Here is a 20,648-nt window from a genome sequence, read left to right as displayed (position 1 = left end):
TCAATCTATATTATTTTACCGAGAATCCAGAATAACCGTCACGACAATTCATATAGTTTTTTTTTTTTATAGAAATCTAATTACCGTAATTGGAAAGGTAACATTTTCCACTGGTTCTTTGACACAGGCTCAATAGCTGGAAATGAGCGACTCACAGAGACGGCAGGTGGTAAACAGTAGGCTCAGCATCATGCATACATTTATCTACAGCTTCTTCATCTGGCTCAGCGCACTTACAGGTAAGCACTTCTTCACTTAACAGGTGCGTTAACCTGTCCTTATTCTTATTTTTTTATCTCTATATGTACTCATATTTGGCAATTTTAAGGTTTAGTTACAGGAAGCAATCAAAGCCAGCTTACGTGTGACTTTAGCCTTGAACGTTATATCAGTCTAGTCTATGACAATCAAAATGATTTTCACAGTTTTTGACTTTTTATATAAGATTATTAGCAAATGTATAGATTAAAAGGTAAACAGTATGAGATTCAATGTTGTAGGCTTTCTAGGGTTTTATTGTTGTTAGAGCTTATTAGGTTTTGTCTTATTTTAGCTGAGATTTGCCTTATGGCTTGATGGGAATTTGTTACTATTTCTGCATAAAATCAAGAGAGCCCCCCAGAGAATTAATCTCATATGACATCGGTTTAGAGGTTTGTGAAACGAGTGTAGCTTGATTCATATAGTATGAATGACTTGAAGCCATAATAAGCCTCAAAAGACCCTAAACATCTCTTCCCAAGTTCCCACATACATTCTAAACGAGCCTTATAATGCAGAGTACATGCTATATATACACACACGCTGACATTACACATACCCACATGGAGAACTCTGTGGATTTACCCTAGGGGCTTTGGGCATAGTAGCTGGCTGCTTCTGTCTTTACCCATGCCCACTTATACCCACCATATCCAAGTTCCCATCATCTCAGCCTTCATACGGAGTAGGATGCAGAGAGTTCTGGGCAAATGCATACTCATAAACCATGTTTAGGGCGCATGTATAAAGAGCAATTCTGGTGTTCAATGGTATAGTCTAGAACATTGTTGGTTGCTATGGTGATTGCTACTTTTACCACTTTTTACTTGGATTTCCATTTTATATATATATAATCTCACCGGAAGCTTTGTTGCAGAGTCATTCTACAGATATGTCGGTTTGTCTCAGATTGAGTTTGTAATTCCCCGAGGGCCTCACTCGCACCCCCCCCCCCACAGCACTGTATCTGCCTGTAGGGCAGATATGAATTTCAAACTCAGTCATATGCTTCATTTGAATAATGCAGTACTGTGGAAGTTAGCTGTGAAATAGACTACAATTTGGCTTATACCTATGTTTAACTGTATGACACTTGTGACAGCTGGGCCATAAAGTGCTGTTCTGGGGTATCTCATGGATTTTTGTGGCACTGGTGACAAGACCATAAGGCTACATGGGCCTGGGTGATGCAACCTTTTTAATTGGTCTAAAAATGCCAAAATATATGTTCACGTCTGCTCTTCTGGACAATTTTTCGGGACTCTTGCAAAATGTGCAAGAGCTGAAGCAAAGCTCGGTATCATTCAGCGCAATGATGGACCAGGAGTTTTCCTTAAAGATGGATCCAATTTGTGAGCATGTAATAAAAACAGACTTTAACTGCAGATGGTGTAGCAAAGACTGACGCCATTCCAGATAAACCCATCTGTTGCTGTAAATTATTATGCAAATGGCAAATGCATGTAGGATCAATCATTGATCTCATTAAAGAAACATGTTTTTCTCAAAATAATACGATCACAGGAACTCATCAAGTGTCCCGTGATGAAAAAACGTAATAAATGATTATTTTGTAATTATTATTTATGTGGCAAAAAGTGGAATTTATTTACAGATTTTGAGGATAATTCTTTTTTAAGCATAGTTTAATACACTATCCCTAGTACCGATGAAGTAGGAATTGAGGGCTTCTGTTGGCAAAAAGTGTTGTACTCTGTGGGTCCCTTTGTTAATTAAAAAAAAAGTTATTTTCAAAAACTGCACTTTTATGTGTACTATACATAAAATAAATAAAATGTGCATATCCATACTACCGTAATTAGTTTTTGAAACACAATCCATGCTGAGACCTCTGATCCAAATTGTGGTTTATAACATGTGATCAATAGCTGATACAGAAAAAACTAGTATATGTGTTTCAAAATATTGTCTTGTTAAGAAGGTTTTTTGGTAATAAATTCAACAACAGAGAGTGTTACATACAACTTATGGCTTTTGGCAACCCTGCCCATAGTCCTTGTTCTTGGGCCAATATACAATCATCATTTATATTAAAATTTCTAAAAAAAATTCTCAATAGTTCCACAAATCCTTTATTGTACTATAATATTAGCATGTAGTCATCCTAGCAGTGATGCTATAGATGCAGGCTTTCTAAACATTTGTTTAAAACTTGTTACATGAAAAATGAAACCAAAATAGTGTTGTGACCAGTTAAATATAGTTTTTTTAAAAAAAAAAATTGTAATGGATTTTTATTTGTTTTGTATATTTCATATATATTCAATTATCTTATTTACAGGCTTTGGCTGTGAACAGTGCAGGGAGGGAGCAACCTTCTCCGGTGCAGCTATATCTCCTAATTTACAAAACACACACATCATGAGAGTGCCTAATGCCCGGACCATGTCTGACTGCACAACTGCCTGCTGTAACCAATCAGGCTGTGATCTCTCCTGGATGTTGGGCAAACAATGTTACATTGTAAACTGCCAACATAAAGAGAGCTGTGAGCCCCAGAAGATGGAGAACATGAAATCTTACCTAACATTTGTCTTGAGGCCATCTCCAAGATTTGTTCCCTTGTCTCTCTATGAAAATTTTTTGCCTAGTCGAGGTTACCCACTAGGAGGGCGGGATGACTCTAATGAGGAAGAGGCACATCTTAAAGATCTATCTTTTGTAAATAAGGATCCCAGCCTTGAGGAGCAAGATGAGTACCCTGATGATTACAGTGACCCTCAGTTTGATTTTCTTCACCTAAGTGCTAAAGGAGATAGCAAAGGGAATTCTGATGTAGGCTATCTAGGTTGGTTTTTTCCAGAGCCAGAACAAAATTCTTCAGCTTTGGAAATAGGCAGACGCAACAAAGATGCACCAGATGTCCAAAGAGAAGAGACCACCATGAGTAATGTAGTTGTTCACAATGTGTCAGAGGCAACATTTGCTGACCATGTAACCTCTACAACAACACAAGCAGATATAACTTTACCACACACAATGGAAAAGAATGGTCCTCTTCTAAGAGAGGTAAGGTATAGTCTCTAGCCTTTTGACACAAGGAGCACAAGTACCTGAAATTATTAACATGGGTTAGTAATTAAATCATCTGGTATAAAATGTATATGTAATTCTTCTTCACTGATAAGGTACTGGTCCAAGAAAAATGCTTATAATAGAGGGACCAGTTTCTTGATTATAAGCCCCTGTTCAAGAGGGACGGAGGATTGATTTACGATTTACGTAAAAAGAGACCATAACCATCCAAGTAACGTGACATCATAGTCTGGATTGTTAATGTCTTTGAGAAGTAATCCAAAAGCATTAGGGTCTGCAAGGTGGACATATGCTCTGGTTTGAAGATTTTGGATTAATTAAAGCGGTTTTGGTGTGTTTTACTTGCGTTTCCACATATAGCCATTGAGGTACCTAGAGTGGTAAGGGCTTTAGAAAACATTTACCACTCGCTTGTTTATATTTTCTGCTCTTTTTGTAGACATTCTGCAGTCCTTTATTAGTAAATTTGTATTGGACATGACTGGACAGTGAACATTGATCATGATATTAGATGTCTTGGGGCACGGTATTACTGACCATAAACAAAGTAATGACCAATACACCTTGGAAAACCCTAAAATGGGGAATTATCCCAATTAATCCAAAACGCAATACAGTTGAGTATGTTTGCAAAACAACATTGGTTGGAAATGCATTAAAAAATGAATCAGACTTTTTTTTCTCATTTTTACTGTATTGATGGCCACCTGCTTGGTCTGGACCCCTGGGCTGAATGGTACCAGCTCTCCCCCGGACAAAAACGAAATTATTTAAATGGAATTGCAAACATTGTCTGTAGTCCACCTGTAACATTTCACGTCCCATATGTTTTCACCAAAACATATGAAATTGGAGTTAACTAGGGAGCACTGTATACAGTGAATAGAAAGCAGTGGGTTTTGGCACTTACAGAGAAAGCAAATATAATACTTTTCTTCTGTTGCCTATATCTTATTTTGGTTTTCTTATTTTCTTCAGCCATCATCTGCACTGCCCAGTTCTTCCTCATTGGAGAAACAAACCACATTTGTTGCTGAAAAGACTGGACTCTATTCAACTACTGATTGGCAGCCGGAGCACCAAACGGTCTCGGGCCTCGAACCCAACCTTGGAGCTTCTACTCCATTCACTGCTACCAACATTCTGACTGTCAGCACTTCAAAAGTGCCATGTAAGTAGCCTTTATAGAACATTGTTTGAGAAACATCTGCCTTTTTAATCATTCCTGCACCCATTTTGGAATATAAATTGCATATACCTCAGTTTAAGTTCTACTAATTGATTGTCCAGGTATAAGTCTTGAAGAGCCTGCAGTCTATGCTGTGTTCAAAGATTAAGTAATTGTTTTTGCAAGACTTAAAAAAATGTACTTCTTCATTACTGAATCAACAGGTTTCTAGTAAAGATAGATATGTATGTTGGTGCGATACAAACTTCACTTGTTACGGTGTTGGCGTGCATTTGTGTATTGTTTTTAGATGGACTATTTCATTACAAAGAACTCTGCTATTGACAGATAAATGCTGGGAGTTATTTACCTCCATAACCTACTGTATTGTTTATTCTTAGCTGCGAGTTAAACTAAAAGGATGCAGAGGGAAACAGTTTCCTTTTTTTTACTCAAATATTACTAACTTTTTGTTCATATGTTCTAGTATTTTCATTATTAGGGAATTTAGAAATGAAATTGGAATAATAACATATCCCTTATTATTATTTTAGCCACAAATTATAAGAAAGATATAGTAAAAACATACTTAAGTACTAACATTACATTAGTAAACTATGATAATATGCACACCCTCGGGAGAACAAGAAGGATCCATTATTACCCCAAGGGAAGTGACAAGCCAGAGAGAGCAGGGCATTTGATTTTCTTTGTAGTAGACAACAAGTAAAATGTGTTTTAACATTATGGAAAAAATATTAAATAATGCCTTTCTCTGCACTAAAATGTTTTTCTTACATAGTGGGACTATGCACTATATATATATTTAATTTTTCCTGCATGATGCTGCATAAACAATACAACTTTTTGTATCTTCTGTCTACTGTAGCGCAAGAGCTTTCAGTGTCTACTGGAGACAGCATTCAAGTGATTTTGCCGAAAGATGAATTGCCGCTTAATGTCTTTGTGACGCCTGAAGCCCCAGCAGGTGATTCATACTTTGTACTACATATATTGGTGACTAGCAAAATGCAATCCCGGAACTCTATATACTGAATGAAGACCTCATCACCGACAAATTTTTTTTTCCAGAGATATGGATCGCAGCAGGGACAGTTCCCAAAAAGCTGACTAAGCTCTGGAACTCCATTTTTTTAAAGCAAGCAATTTGCAAAAGAACAAGCATGAACCTACAATTTCACTTCTAATTCCCTGACATCCTCATAACTTGGATCCCATAAAACATAATGATGTCCAAACTATACATGACATTTCCACAAAACAATTTTTTCCCCTATTCACTTAACTTGAGTTTATAGCATATACCGACTCTATTCAGGGCCAGCCCTTTTATTAAGGTAACCTAGGGAGCTGCCTATCGGAAAAGGCGTACCACCTGCAGTTTCTGTACTTTGCTAGCAAGCAGGTACATGCTGGAAGCAGAAGCCAGACACATAGGTTTCCAAGGGTGCCAAGAACTCTGGGGACTCTGGCTGTGTTTATTTTGTGTGCCGGTTGCTATGATCTCAGAGCAATAAGTTTTCCTTCAGACTGGCTCCATATGTATCCTTAGGACTTGGTGCCTCGGTTTGATGTTGCCATGTTGTGTCAGGTTGTCCAACAAACTTGCCACTGTAATTAAAGGAGATGCAGGCAGTGTAATTGTCTTTCTCGGTTACTTCCATCTACCAGGACTTTCTTGCCACATACCAATTACCTAGATATTTACCTAGTCTTTAAAGAGCATCAAACTTAAGAATCTATTAAACAAACATTACTTATATGAAAAGTAAACTTTGCATAATAGTTTTTTAAGTGTTTGATTAAACCTCGACCAGCAAGTCATTCCCGGTCATTGCTGGAGGTGCTGAAGTGCTACCCTTGCCTGCATAATGACGATTTACTCTGCAAGCCCCTGCTGACATAACCATGAAAACATGTAACCAGGCCATGCCCTTACTAAACATGAGGAAACCAGAGACAGTATTAGACAGGAGACATGTAAAGATTTCTCCCTTTATTGTATTGGTTGTTAGCAAAACTCTGGGGGGGTCTAAAGTGCCTAAAATTGAAAATACCATTAAGATGATTGAACTAATCATTAGTATAGTAAAAATTACTATATAGCACAGCACACAAGTGAATATATCAGGGGTAGCTCAGGCTAATGGCAAAAGTTACCGAACAGTTGGATTTTAAGGAGCACTTTGTCTCAGACACATGGATCTGCTTAAGAAATTGAGCCACAACATAGCAAAAAAATGTAGTCTTTAGTGCTAGATACAATGTTTTGCTTATCTTCAACAGATATGCCTTATCTCTATGAATGGAGTTTGGTAAACCAGCCAGAGGATTTCAAAGGACAACTGGAAATGAAACATACAAGGACACCAAAACTGTCCAAAGTAAGAAGCTGTCATGCTAATGTTTACTACAAATGAGGCACTGTGTTAGGCATGGAAAGAAAATAAACACACCTGGTAAAGATTTATTGGTTTACTGAATAACTTTAGATTGTAGACTTTTGAGACTACCTGTGTATAACATCTTCAGGCACAGGTTTCCTTATGTAGACTTGAAAGCTTATAGGAATTCAGTTAGGCAACAAAAGTTATCGTCTTTACCAAATCCACTCACATCTACAAGAAACCCAATGAGTCTCAAAAGCTTGCAATCTAGTGCAGTTCATTGAGCCAATAAAAGTATAATTTTTACCAAATTTGTTTGTATTTCCGGTATTGATTTTTAGGCAAAGCATGTAGGACTTTTTTTGCTTGATTTTTCGTTCCACTCCTACTCCTTAGTACAAATCCCCAGTGGTGTTTAATGAATATATCTTGTGTGTTCTTCAATCATGTATTATATAAGTTTGTGTGTTTCAGCTGTCTGCAGGACTGTATCTACTCAGAGTTGCTGTGTCAAATGTTAACACTTTTGGAGAAGGATTTGTAAATGTTACTGTCAAACCAGGTAAATGCATTAAAAGTGTGTGGGAAGAGTATTTATTTGTTATGGATCTGTGTATGTATATAGATAGATAGATAGATAGATAGATTTGATTAAAAAAAAGTACACAGTCTTTGAATTCTATGGTTTTACATATCAGGACATAATAACAATTATCTGTTCCTTAGCAGCTCTACAATAAGGTAAATACAACCTCAAATGAACAACACATGATATATTACACTGTGCCATGATTTATTCAACAAAAATAAAGCCAGAATGGAGAAGCCATGTATGGAAAACTAAATACAACCTTACTGCTTTCATAGGAATTAAGATGACGGGGCTGCTAATCAAATGCCCTTGACTACTTAATCATCAGCAAGTGTGACCACCTCTATAAAAGCCAAAGTTTTAGTAGATTGCTGTCTTGGAGCACTCTGGTGTGTGTTAACACAATGCCAAGGAGGAAATACATCAGCAATGATCGTAGAGAAGCAATTGTTGCTTCCCATCAACCTAGGAAGAGTTATAAGGCCATTTCCAAACAACTTAAAGTCCATCATTCTACAGTGGGAAAGATTATTCAAAAGTGGAAAGCATTCAAGGCAGTTGCCATGTCCCCCCAGCAAATAAACCCCAAGGTCAGGCCGTGCAATGCTCAGTTAGCATGTTGAATGTTAACAGGGTTGCCAAGTTAAATCCTCTTCTATCTGAAAAGAACATGGCAGAAAGGTTTGCAAAGTTGCATCTGAACAAACCGCAAATCTACTAGATTAGAATGGTTGAAAAAGAAAAGAATCAAAGTGTTGCAATGGCCCAGTCAAAATTCAGGCCTCAACCCCATTAAAATGCTGTGGCCGGACCTTAAGAGAGTTATGCATAAACAAATGCCTGCAAACCTCAAGCAACTGAAGCAAATTCGGAAAGAAAAGTGGACAAAAATTCCACCACAACGATTTAAGAGACTGATAAAGTCATACAGAAAATGATTACTGCTAAAGGTGGTTCTACAAGCTTCATATCATATGGTGTACTTAGCTTTTCATACATGGCTCTATTTTGGCTTTATTTTTGTTGAATAAATCATGACATGGTGCAATATGTGATTTGTTATTTTTTTATTTTTTAGGTAAATGAGCTTAATCATAGTGTAATAAAATGTATAGCTTAATTAATTTCCAGTAAGCCTTTCCCTTTGAGGAGTCAGTGTGCTTTATATTGTTTCCTCATCTTTTTAAAATGGCCCAGATGAGGATTTTACGAAACTATGACCCACCACATCAAAACTTTTGATATCTGCGCACAACCATGTATTTCATCTCAGTCTTGAATAATGTAATTTTCAAAATATAAAATATATGTTATACAAAGACAACACTTCAATTTTAGCAACGTATTTTGGAGGTTTCAACTGAGAGCCTGTTTTCGTCGGGTCAGTATCATTACTCCAGCCGTAAATGTTAAACACCGCAAAGATTCTCAGTTTATCTATTTAAATTCACACACCCACAGGTTGCGAGCGAGGTGCTAGCTGTATATATTGCGTTTAAAAAAAAAAGGAGAATACTGTTTATTTCACGGAATACATGCATTTTAATGTTTAAATGAATATAAGCTTAATAAAACTACTCAACATGAAAATTTAATAATAATATTTTAAACAAAAACTTGTACACCTTAACAGGACCATACTTAGATAACCCAAAGTAAAAAAGGTTATGTAAAAATAAAAATATTTCCATAGTTATTGAGGGGATGTATAAAGTGGCATTTGAAAAATTACCCCATAGTTCACAATGTATGAATGCAAGATATCTTCGATATTTTCATCAGTCACATAACTCTACTCTCATGCACACTCGCAGACATATATACAGCGTGAAAATCAATGCTCTTTTTACAAGAATTCAGCCTTTTTTGTAAAAAGTTTAAAAAGTACAGCATATCACATGTAGTACCAGTAGAATAATTTACACTTTTATTCCTGCCACCATTTGTTCAATGTTAAAACAAAGTAATAATAAGAATAAAATAAAATGTTACAATCATATCTCCTTCTGTTTGTTATTTTTGTTCTCTCTAGCACCCAGAGTGAATCAGCCTCCAGTGGTAGTTGTGTCTCCAAGAGCTCAAGAAGTATCTTTACCGACATCATTTACCTTTATCGATGGAAGCCGTAAGTACAGCTTGAAATTTTGTTTTTACAGACATCTTTGTGTCTATATATATTTATGTGTTTTGTGACTGCAGTGCATTTTACGGCCTAGTACAGAAGTTTCATTTTCCAAATCCTGTGCACATTGAATATATAGACTTTATGTCATTTTCTTGGGTTATGGAACTAACAATACGATACGATACAATACAAAGTGTATGCTGCTCTGGGCCTGAATATGACACTGATTACAGCATCAATAATTTGCCCCCAAATACAGAGCTTTTAAAAGACTATAGCCACCATCAAATTAGAAGCTGCTCTGCATCTCCACTCTATGAGGTGTACGTGACATCATCATATGACTCCCCACAGGGACACTCGGGTATACCAATAATCACACTTACTGAAGTATTATAGTTAGGTGAGGGATGAATACGTTCTGTAAGCAGAACAGTAACAGACATTTCCTATTCTGCTTCTGTCGTGTTAAGTTTTTCTCTCTATATCTGCTTCCACTTTATAACCCCTTTCATGTCACCTTCCTCTTCACCTTCTCTGCAAACATTCCCTCCTAGTCAGTAGCATGTCACTTCAGAGCTACATCTTAACAACAAGTTAATATAAGCTTTGATTAAAAAAATTTGTTATTTTGTATTTGTCCCAGAGAGTACTGATGATGATAAAATAGTCGCTTATCACTGGGAAGAAATCAAAGGTCCTTTACAAGAACAGAAGGCATCAGGAGACTCTCCAGTCTTGCACTTGTCTGGTCTGGTAACAGGAAACTACACTTTTAGGTGAGAACGATCACTGTAGTTTCCTCTTAGAGAGCACATTGTCTCTACACAGTTATCTATAATGTGCTTTGCTAAAGAGATTTGAAGGACATTGTTTTAAGGATATAATGCAGTGTGTCCTCAAATTATACTTCTACTTTACTGTTTATGTATGGTTTTGTCTAAGTAACCTCATCAAACACTCCTGGATCTTTTCTCAGTGGTCAGTTGATGAGACATATTACACCTTGTCATGATTTATTGGACAAAAATAAAGCCAAAATGGATAAGCCATGCGTGAAAAACTAAGCATACCCTTTCTCCTTCCATAGGAATTAAGATACTAAGTAGCCCTTGATTAATTGATCATCATCAAGTGTAACCACCTCTATAAAAGCCAGTTTTAGCAGTTTGCTGGTCTGGAGCATTCAGGTGTGTGTTAACACAATGACAAGGCTTTATTGTTGTTGAATAAATCATGATGCAGTATAATATATCATATGTTGTTGTTCATCTGGGGTTGTATTTACCTAATTTTTAGACCTGCTAAGGAAAAGATGATTGATATTATGTCTGATATGTAAAACTATGGAATTCAAAGAGGGTGTACTTTCTTTTTCACATGACTGTATTTCTAGTCATATAATTTATTGAAAACATGTTTACACTGCAGACTGTGATAGCAGCAATACAGTAAATCAATAATAACATAACCTATCCTATAGGTTAACTGTGACAGACTCGGATGGAGCTACAAACTCAACTACAGCATGTGTTACTGTCAACAAACCAGTGGATTACCCTCCACTTGCCAATGCTGGACCTAACCAAGTCATAACCCTTCCCCAAAATTTCATCACATTGAATGGAAATAAGAGCAGTGATGACCACCATATTGTCAGCTATGAGTGGTCATTGAGCCCTGGCAGTAAGGGAAAAGTAGTAGCCATGCAGGTACGCACATATGATTCTTTTTTCTTGATGACTGGTGTTTTAATGTATGCTGAGTAGCAATCATTTCTGGGGCTTTTATTTGTATAATGGAAGTAACCTGTACTCAAGCAGGAATGGAGAAAACAGTGAAAAGACACAAGATCCAATGCAGGCAACACCTTAGAGCCACTTTCAGTTGCTGCTAAGTGCACTGTGCCCCTTTGGGAGAAGAATTATATATATAGCATTACAATAACTCACAGTGGTTTGGACATGACAGCATGTGTACCATAGGCAGGTTTTTCTTGTATGTTTTAACATCTAGACTTGGCATTGGTTACAATATGCCTGCAGCCCATGTATATATATATATACATATATATACACACACACAGACACACTATATGGTCAAATGCAGGCCCGGACTGGCCATCGGGCCCACATTTGCCCGGTGGGCCGGGCGGCCCCGGGCCGGATTGACGGGGGGGCTGATGGAGCTGCCGCTCCAGGCCTCTACCTTAAAATAGGCCCCAGCCCCTTAAGCCTGCAGCAACTGCGACCGGGTCCGCCACTGTAGGGGGCTGGGCAGCCCCCACCAGGGCCGGCTTTAGGGGTGTGCGGCCGCACAGGGATTATTAAAATATCGGGGGGGGGTTTACTTTATTTAACATCCTCCATGTTTTAATTTAAGCTCTGTGCAGCCGCACACCCCTAAGGCCGGCCCTGGTGAGGGCTGCCTGGCCCCCTAGAGTGGCGGACCCGGTCGCAGTTGCTGCTTACTCCGGCAACAAGGTAAGTAGGGTGAGGGAGGGGGGTGCAGTGAGAAGGGGCAGAGGGGGGAGAAGGGTTAGATAGTGAGAGGGGGTACATATTAAGAAGTGAGGAAGGCGGTACATAGTGATAAGGAGGAACATAGTAAGAAGGGGAAGGGTTGATGGGGAGAGGGGGTAGTGTGAATGCGTACGAGAATGAATGAATGAATAAATGTGTGGATGAATCGTGTGAATGCGTATGAGAATTAATGAATTCACGTGTGGATGAGTTGCTTGAATGATTTGTGAGACTGCATTAATGAATATGTGTTAATGATTTGTGTGAATGAGTGAGTGTTTGTGTCTATCATGAATGTTTAAGTGATTTTGGGAAATGCAAAGATGGTACATGAAGGGTGGGCTTTAACAATAAATAAATAAATAAAAATGGGCTGCTCAGTCTTAAATGCCCGGGCCTATTTTTTGTCCCAGTCCGGGCCTGGTCAAACGTATTGGGCCACCTGACCATTACACCAACAGAGACTTTTATGGCATTGCCTTATAAATATATAGACATTAATATGTTGTTGGCTATAAGCTAAAACAGCTTCGACTCTACTGGGAAGGCTTTCCACAATAGAGCATTTGTGAGGTCAGGCACTGATGTTGGACACGAAGGCCTGTCTCACAATCTCCATTACAGTTCATCTTAAAGGCTTGACAGGGTTGACGTCAGGGCTCTGTGCGGGCCAGCCAAGTTCTTCCACATCAAACTCATCCAACCATGTATTTATGGACCTTGCTTTGTGCACTGGGGCACAGTCATGCTGGAATAGAAAAGGATCTTCCACAAACTGTTTCCATTAAAACGTTTTCATGGAAAACAAGGACATTTCTAATTGTAACATAATTGCAAAAAGGGTTTCTAATGATCTACTAGCCTTTTAAACTTAAACTCGTATTAGTGAGTATGGCTGATGACTTGTTGTTTTATATGGTGCACAGGGTGTGCGCTCTCCATATCTTCAAGCTTCTGCCATGCAAGTGGGAGAATATACATTCCAGCTCACGGTATCAGACTCATCCCAACAACAATCAACTGCTGAAGTGACAGTGATTGTACAGCCTGGTATGTGACCTACATATAATGACCTTATAAATGTATGGCCCATTTTTTCCTGTTATAAAAATCTCAAACCTTGGTTGGTCCTTATCTTATGTTTAAGGTAGCCTTAAGCTTATCCAGTGCATGTTTACATTCCCAGTTGTTAAACTTCACAACTTCTGCTAGAAATCATGATGGAATAGGGATGCGAGAACTGTAGGAAGAAAAAGTACTGTGAATACTTCTAATCAAGTTATTTATAAGTTAAGGTGAAGGTAACTAGATACTGAGAACATATACTAATCCTTAGCGAACAAACAATCATATATGTGTATATCTACCCTGAGCCCACAAGAATTTGTTTATATTAAGCAGACTGAAGGCAGATATTCTGAAGGCAGAAACTGACACTAAAATCACCCTGTTTTATATATTTCGACAGAGAGTAACAAGCCACCCGTTGCAGTGACAGGCCCTGATAAAGAACTGACATTTCCAGTGGCATCTACAATACTAGAAGGGAGTAAAAGCAGAGATGATCAAGGCATTGTTTCCTATGAGTGGGAAAACGTCAGGTACTGAATACAGAGTTTAGATTTTTAGTGTGGGTGGATAACAGCTTAGATCCAGCTGTCCCATAAATGTAAAATACCCTTGACAAGTACAGTAATTACATAGCCATAGGAGATGGAGGGCCCCACACTCCCTTCAATAAATCATGTGGACACCAATTAGTTGCAAGCTTGTTACCCTAGTTGAAGGCGCACTGCCATATCATCCACAGTGTCAACAGAATCGCAAACTCGTACATCGGTTGGAGGCACACTCACCTTATATCCGTGGTGGTGACCAAGCTGCAGGTATAGCTAAACATCATGTACTTTATTATCGAGTCTTCACCACAAATATGCAAGGCAGAGAAGGTACAGATAACACAGGACCCTACCCGTTTTGCATGCTGGGGCATTTAATCATACCAATGACAAGGTGCATATCTTATTTTTTATTTTAGAACATTATTTGTGTTTAACATATAGAACTATAAAAACAATATACCTTGTCTTTGTTTACACTCCAGTGGCCCAACCAAAGTGACCATTGAGGATGGTGATAAGGCAGTGGGAAAGGTGACTGGCCTTCAGGTTGGAGTGTATCATTTTCGTTTGACCGTGAAAGACAGTCAAGGCCTGAGCAGCAGTGCTATGCTTTCTGTAACGGTTAAAGAAGGTGAGTACTGAGACAATGGCATTATTAAGATAAAAGCTACACAAAACATCACACAACTGGATAACGTATATGTTATTCATGATGAGTTGTTACTTAGTATGAGATCATATGATTATGTCCTGAGGCTGCTGAATCGGTTCACCAATGTTTGCAATGTATATTATTGGATCAAGCAAAGCAATATTTTATGTGACTGTTTTGTACTTTTTTAAAATTATTCTTCCTCATTAATGGAAGGTGTAATTTGGCAAGTTACAGGCAAGGGCATACGAGTTCACATCACCTGTAACTGTATACATACAGCAAATGGATTCGATTATAAAAGTACATTCATTAAAAATAAAATGCAGCCAGAAATGAGTATAACAGACAGGAAGCCCATGATACAGAGCAATATCTGAATAGTTGGTCATTTTTGACACATTTGTATTAAATATTCACCAGTTTTGTTTATATTTTTGTTACCCTATTTATGTGTCAGAAAATAATAGCCCACCTAAGGCACATGCTGGTGGAACACATATTCTTGTACTTCCCAATAATTCAATATCCTTGGATGCCTCGAAATCCATAAGTGCACAAGGGCTGGTTTCATACCTCTGGACAAGGGATGGTCAGAGTCCTGCAGCTGGGGTAAATACAATCTCATCTTTGTTTAACTCCATTGTACTAGTATCATGCTTTCCTTTTCACCTACAACAACCTTGCAATTACACAGAATATAAAATCACATTTAAATTCTATATTACAGTATGTTTTTAAAAGAACATTGAATAGTGTTGGAGCTCATTTGTGTGTTTCTTATATGATTTGTATCTTACCCATACAATGAGTAACTGGAATCGACTATGGCTGGCAATTAGCCAGGGTCCTACCTCCCAGCATATTTCATATAGCGCATCCAATAATCACATACTGTTTTGATTTTGTACCATATTTTAACTGTTCTTTTGTGACCTGGTAACAGGATGTTTTGCACTCCTCTGACCATGAACCAGTTCTTCAGCTTACAAATCTAGTAGAAGGAATATATCTTTTCCACTTGAAGGTTACCGATGCCAGAGGATACTCGGATACTGACACGGCAACAGTGGAAGTGCGTTCTGGTATGAATATTTATGTATATCTTAATAAATTAGCCTATTACTTGTTTTACTTTAGTTAGCATATAGGACAAAGAACCATGGAAACTCCTAATATTTGAAGAAAATGATTTCAGTTATGCTTTTCTCATGTATTCATATGAGTACTTCTGTCAAGATCACCATGGATATTACAATATACATTACAGGGCCAGATATCCATATGCGTATATATTGTATATTGTATATATATTGTAACAATCTTCTCTGCTTTTTCCTTGTTTCAAAGATCCAAGAAAACAAAACTTGGTAGAATTGATTTTGGAAGTTGGAGTTGGCCAGCTGACAGAACAACAGAAAGATACATTATTAAGACAGTTGGCAGTCCTTCTGAACGTTATGGATTCCGATATTAAGGTTCAGAAGATACAAGCACATTCTGATTTAAGGTATATTGTAGAGAAATTTTAGTCTATTATTTCAGCACACACACATTTTGTCTAGTTGAACAACAACGGTTATTGAGAGATGAGTATAAAGGGCGGTGCAAATACTTTTTCTCATAATTTGGGACGTAGAAAATTGCCATTTACAGTGGGCAGGGGTATTTGCCTTACATAATTATGCAAAAATATACTTCACAGTACGGTAATCGTGTTCTATGTCGAAACTGGTCCTCCGCTAAAAATGCAAAAAGCAGCTGATGTTGCACGGACGCTTCAAGGGCAGTTACTGAAAGAGAAGGCAGGCTTCCTAGTCTACAAGGTTCTTCGTGTAGACACTGCTGGTAAGTTTAATACTTGCAATGACGCTTCATTACATTTAGTTACAAGTGTATTTAATTCAGCACAGTAGGTGAACAGCAAATGTAACGCCTATGTACACCCCCAGTCCAGGTATCTTGAAGAGTGAGTGTGCAACCCTTGATAAATTGTTAATATTAGGCATGTAGGTAACAAACTGCTGCTTGCCTGTATTTTGATCATCAAAGACTTGGGAAAAGTCTTGTAATGGGAAATGTTGGTTGACCTCCACTGGTTTAAAGCATAGTTATACTCATAATCTGTTGTAATATAGATTTTTAGATATTTTTTAAATACTAAATATCAACAAACATATGCATTTATTCACTAGATCCTGCCACTATTAATCTTTTTATCAGTATGCCTTCTGAAATGTTCTGGCCACGGACAGTGTGATCCTATAACCAAATCCTGCCTGTGTTATCCACTTTGGACGGAGAACTTAATTCAGCGTTACATCAGTGATGGAGAAAGTAACTGCGGTAAGTTGAAGCAGAGCTGTGCCATAGACTAACATTCAGGAGCTGTTGGTTCTAAAGAATGCCTGTTGTTATTACTCCCAATTAGATACTCACTATGAGTATTATGTTTAACTCAGAACATAGAGCTTCTTCTGCAGTCCTCTCTGGTACCAAGCCCCACTTTACTGTCTCACCTGATTGGCTTTAGAGTGCTATCACATAAGGGGCACTACCTTACTGGCTGATGGTGGAGCCTAGGGTCACTGGTGCCTTGGTGCAGGATTTCCTTGGTGCTCCTATTGGTTGGTGTAGCCATTACATTGATCCCGCCCTCATGTGATGACCCACTACCCTTCCCGTCCCACCACTTTATGTACCTCCCCTTCTCTACTATACTTGTCCCTTCCTATTAATGCAACATCCCATGATAATCTCTGTCAACAGCAAATTTGTTATGAGCGAGTGCATGGAGGAACAAGATCAGAAATAGCATTACCAGCTGTATAAATTCAATATATATGGTTAATAACACATTAATAAATTGTCCTGCCAAAGCCCTCTTGATATGGCCGACCAAACATTTTGTTTGACGACCGGGAAATCCCAGGTTGCTAGTTGCTACATAGTTAAACTCTGCATATTTCCCTGGTTAACTGAAGATCGCAAATGAAAGGACAACCCAAGTGACATTGCGCTTTTGTTCACCTGTTTTGCAGACTGGAGTGTACTTTACATCACTGTACTAACGTTTGCATTGGTTGCCTTCTTGATGGGACTGACTTGGCTCTGCATTTGTTGTTGCAAAAGGTAAATTCCTAATGAGAACTGTTATAAATACAAACCATCTTGGCAATGAATATTCAGCAGCAGATTTACTATAGAGAGTCTCTCGTTTCTATCACTTATGGTCTTGCTTGTGTCTGGCTACTGCTGCAGACGACGGCATCACTTTACCTGCCTATATAATGAGCCCTGTAGGCTGATTATTATTATTTGGTATCTACCTAATTGTCAGGGTCCGGCTACCCGTTGCGGTAACCGCCGGGGTCCGGCTACCCGTTGCGGTAACCGCCGGGGTCCGGCTACCCGTTGCGGTAACCGCCGGGGTCCGGCGACCCGATGCGGTACCCGCCGGGGTCCGGCGACCCGATGCGGTACCCGCCGGGGTCCGGCGACCCGTTGCGGTACCCGCCGGGGTCCGGCGACCCGACGCGGTCTCTTACCTGGATGCCCGCTACCCGCGGGCATCGGATCCAGCAGGACACCTACCGGCCTCTCCACTCGACCGGCTTTTGCTAGGCGCGCGCGCCCTCTATTAACTTTATTGTTCCCCGAACAAGGTTCGCGGGAACTCGCCGCTGTAGCCTCCCACTCGGGGGCGGAGCTTCCCCCGAGCGGCAAGTTTAAAACCAAGCACTGAGCTTTGCTCAGTGCTCAGTTATTGTGCTTCCCTGCTACATCCTGAGTGCGCCTTCCTAGTGATTCTCCGTGTACCTACTTGGCTTTCCTTTGACCTCGCGCCTGCCTGACCCTTATCTACTAAACGGTTCGTGATTCCTGGCTCTCCTTTGACTACGGCTTTGCCTGACCCTTTTGTACCTCGTTGCCCGCTCGTGTACCGTACCTCGGCTTGTGTCCTGACGTTGGCTAGTCTGCTCCTTCTGTACCTCGTGACCCGCCTGTGTACCGTACCTCGGCTTTTCCTGACAGCGTTGTTGGCCCTCTTTGCTAAACGCCTCTGCCTGCATATTGAGCTCTGCTCCCTATTGAACTGGTCCTTCCTGATTCCTGCTCCTGACATAATAACTGCCTGACACTAATGTACTATGTCCAGCGCAAATGTCGTTGGTGATTTCAGCGGTAATACATTATTTTAGACGGTAATATCCTTTCATTGGGTAAACTGATTTTTTTTTTCTCTCAATTAAAACCCTTTTGGTGATCTTACAGTTTTTTTATTAGAACATTTGTTGCGCTGGAAACAATATATTAGTTTTACATTAATTTGCATTTTGTTTATTGAAAATATGGTATAATTGATCATTTATCTAATTCTCTAATTAAATTTTTTTACTACAGCCGTAAAAGGACAAAAATAAGAAAGAAAACAAAATATACAATCCTGGACAATATAGATGAGCAAGAAAGAATGGAATTAAGGCCAAAATATGGTGGGTAAAATACCTCTTCAATGTTGTAATAATATATAATCATGATTGCTTTTGTGTGGCTGGGTCCAACATTATATACACAAAATCTGGCTGCTAAGGTGTAATTATTTCAGAAAAGTTATTGATCCGTTGTAAAAGCTCCTTACCTACACCCCGGAAATGAAAACCAAGCACAGACTAGCTGAGCGCTCGCTCAGAAAGCTTAGCTCCATTAAATGAGCACAGAGAAAATCTGGCTCTTTAATTGTTTAACTTTATTCTTACCTACGCAGGAATAAAACACAGAAGCACAGAACACAACTCCAGCCTAATGGTGTCAGAGTCCGAGTTTGACAGTGACCAAGATACTATTTTCAGCCGGGAGAAAGCAGATCGGGAGAATCCTAAAAACATTGCCAGTGGATCTGTCAAAAATGGTGCACCCTTCAACTTCAGCTCAAACTACAGATAAACTGTGTAAAAACAACAAAAACAAAAACTGGAACAGTCCATTATGTAGAGTTGAGGCCAAAAATATATCATGGGTGGACAAAACGGCTAAAGTCAGAATATGTATAAATATATATATTTGCGTTATGTTACAGCAACTTATACGTGATATCTTCCGAAACTCTTCTTTAACTAAAAAAAGAACATTCCTCCTTGACCTAGTTTTATGCTAAATGGCTTTCAATAGACCAGGTAGAGCGTAAAGGGTCCTGATGGCTATGCCTGTGCTTGTAGTAGGATTTTAGAACTGGTTACTAGATAGACTATTTGCGTGAGCTTATCTAATTTAATGGTGCCCCTTAGTAGCTTAACTGCCTCTGCCATTAACTGTTTTTCCTAATGGAACCCACACAACTTCTAGGCGTACCCCCTAATGGTGGCCATGCACACAAGATTGCAAGGTTAGGAAAAGATGGCTGCCCATTTGTCATAATGCAGAAAATAACAGAGAGAAGACCCTAAAGTACCACCTATCTTGGGTCCACCTTACTAACTTTCTATTGCATACATGGTTGGGACTGAAATTCTGCTCAGTAAAAAGTGAAAATGGTTATTATAAATAACAGTGCCTGTTATAACAGGTACTTGACAAACTATATTTAATAAGATGCGGCATGTATTTTCTTGAATGAGTCCTTGAACATGAATTCATTTTGAAACATTTGGAAAACGTTTATGCATATACAAAAATATTAAACGAGTGGAAAATAAAATAAGAAAATAAGGAAGATTGCATTTTTGTATTTGTACAAATATTAAACTCTATGCAACATTTGACTCATGCAGTATTAACTGGCCTCTCGAAACACCCTTATAACTGCATACTGTCCCTGGTGGGAAACCAGTTACACCTTCTGGTGATTTTATTATATGGTATTCAAGTTCTGCAAAACAATGTCTGTGTTTTACAGAAGCAGATTAAGATGGTACCGGGGTCTGTACAAGGTGCCAGATCAGGCCCCTGCCATACTTGCACCTTTACCCTTTTTCACAATATGAATATGAAGCCACATGAAGCAAATACGACCCACGATACTATATGAAGAATGTAAGAGTGCGCAATTGGCTAGGAATCCTATTCTTTAGGCTAGGATGCCTTGAAGATAAACCCACTACTTGCCATGTCTCCCGTAAGTTCAGATTCATATCTACACTGTGGCTGGTGCTCCGTTTTGACCTTTACATTGACATGGCAGTGGCCTCTAAATGGTATTTGGCTCCAATACAGAGATGCTGATGGGGAGCGAAGGACTGAT

At 38.9% G+C, this 20,648-nt stretch overlaps 1 protein-coding gene across 1 annotated transcript; it reads left to right on the top strand.

Annotated features, from left to right (window-relative positions):
• The first annotated feature begins 142 nt into the window (after positions 1–142).
• LOC149289580 (dyslexia-associated protein KIAA0319-like) lies at positions 143–19,354 on the top strand. The gene is made up of 20 exons (XM_089490403.1): positions 143–239; positions 2,564–3,291; positions 4,297–4,489; positions 5,376–5,474; positions 6,794–6,891; positions 7,369–7,456; positions 9,519–9,611; positions 10,258–10,390; positions 11,095–11,323; positions 13,060–13,183; positions 13,602–13,734; positions 14,238–14,386; positions 14,868–15,019; positions 15,354–15,492; positions 15,758–15,917; positions 16,113–16,255; positions 16,631–16,753; positions 17,449–17,539; positions 18,812–18,903; positions 19,176–19,354. Exons 1-20 carry the CDS (start codon positions 143–145, stop codon positions 19,352–19,354), a joined length of 3,243 nt encoding a protein of 1,080 aa, XP_089346529.1.
• Positions 19,355–20,648: the final 1,294 nt, after the last annotated feature.

This window comes from Sceloporus occidentalis, unplaced genomic scaffold (genome assembly GCF_023333645.1).
Source record: "Sceloporus occidentalis isolate IW3139 unplaced genomic scaffold, rSceOcc1.0.p SCAF_44, whole genome shotgun sequence".
In the NCBI taxonomy this organism is placed as follows: Eukaryota; Metazoa; Chordata; class Lepidosauria; order Squamata; family Phrynosomatidae; genus Sceloporus; species Sceloporus occidentalis.
This window is presented reverse-complemented; position numbering and strand designations above follow the sequence as displayed.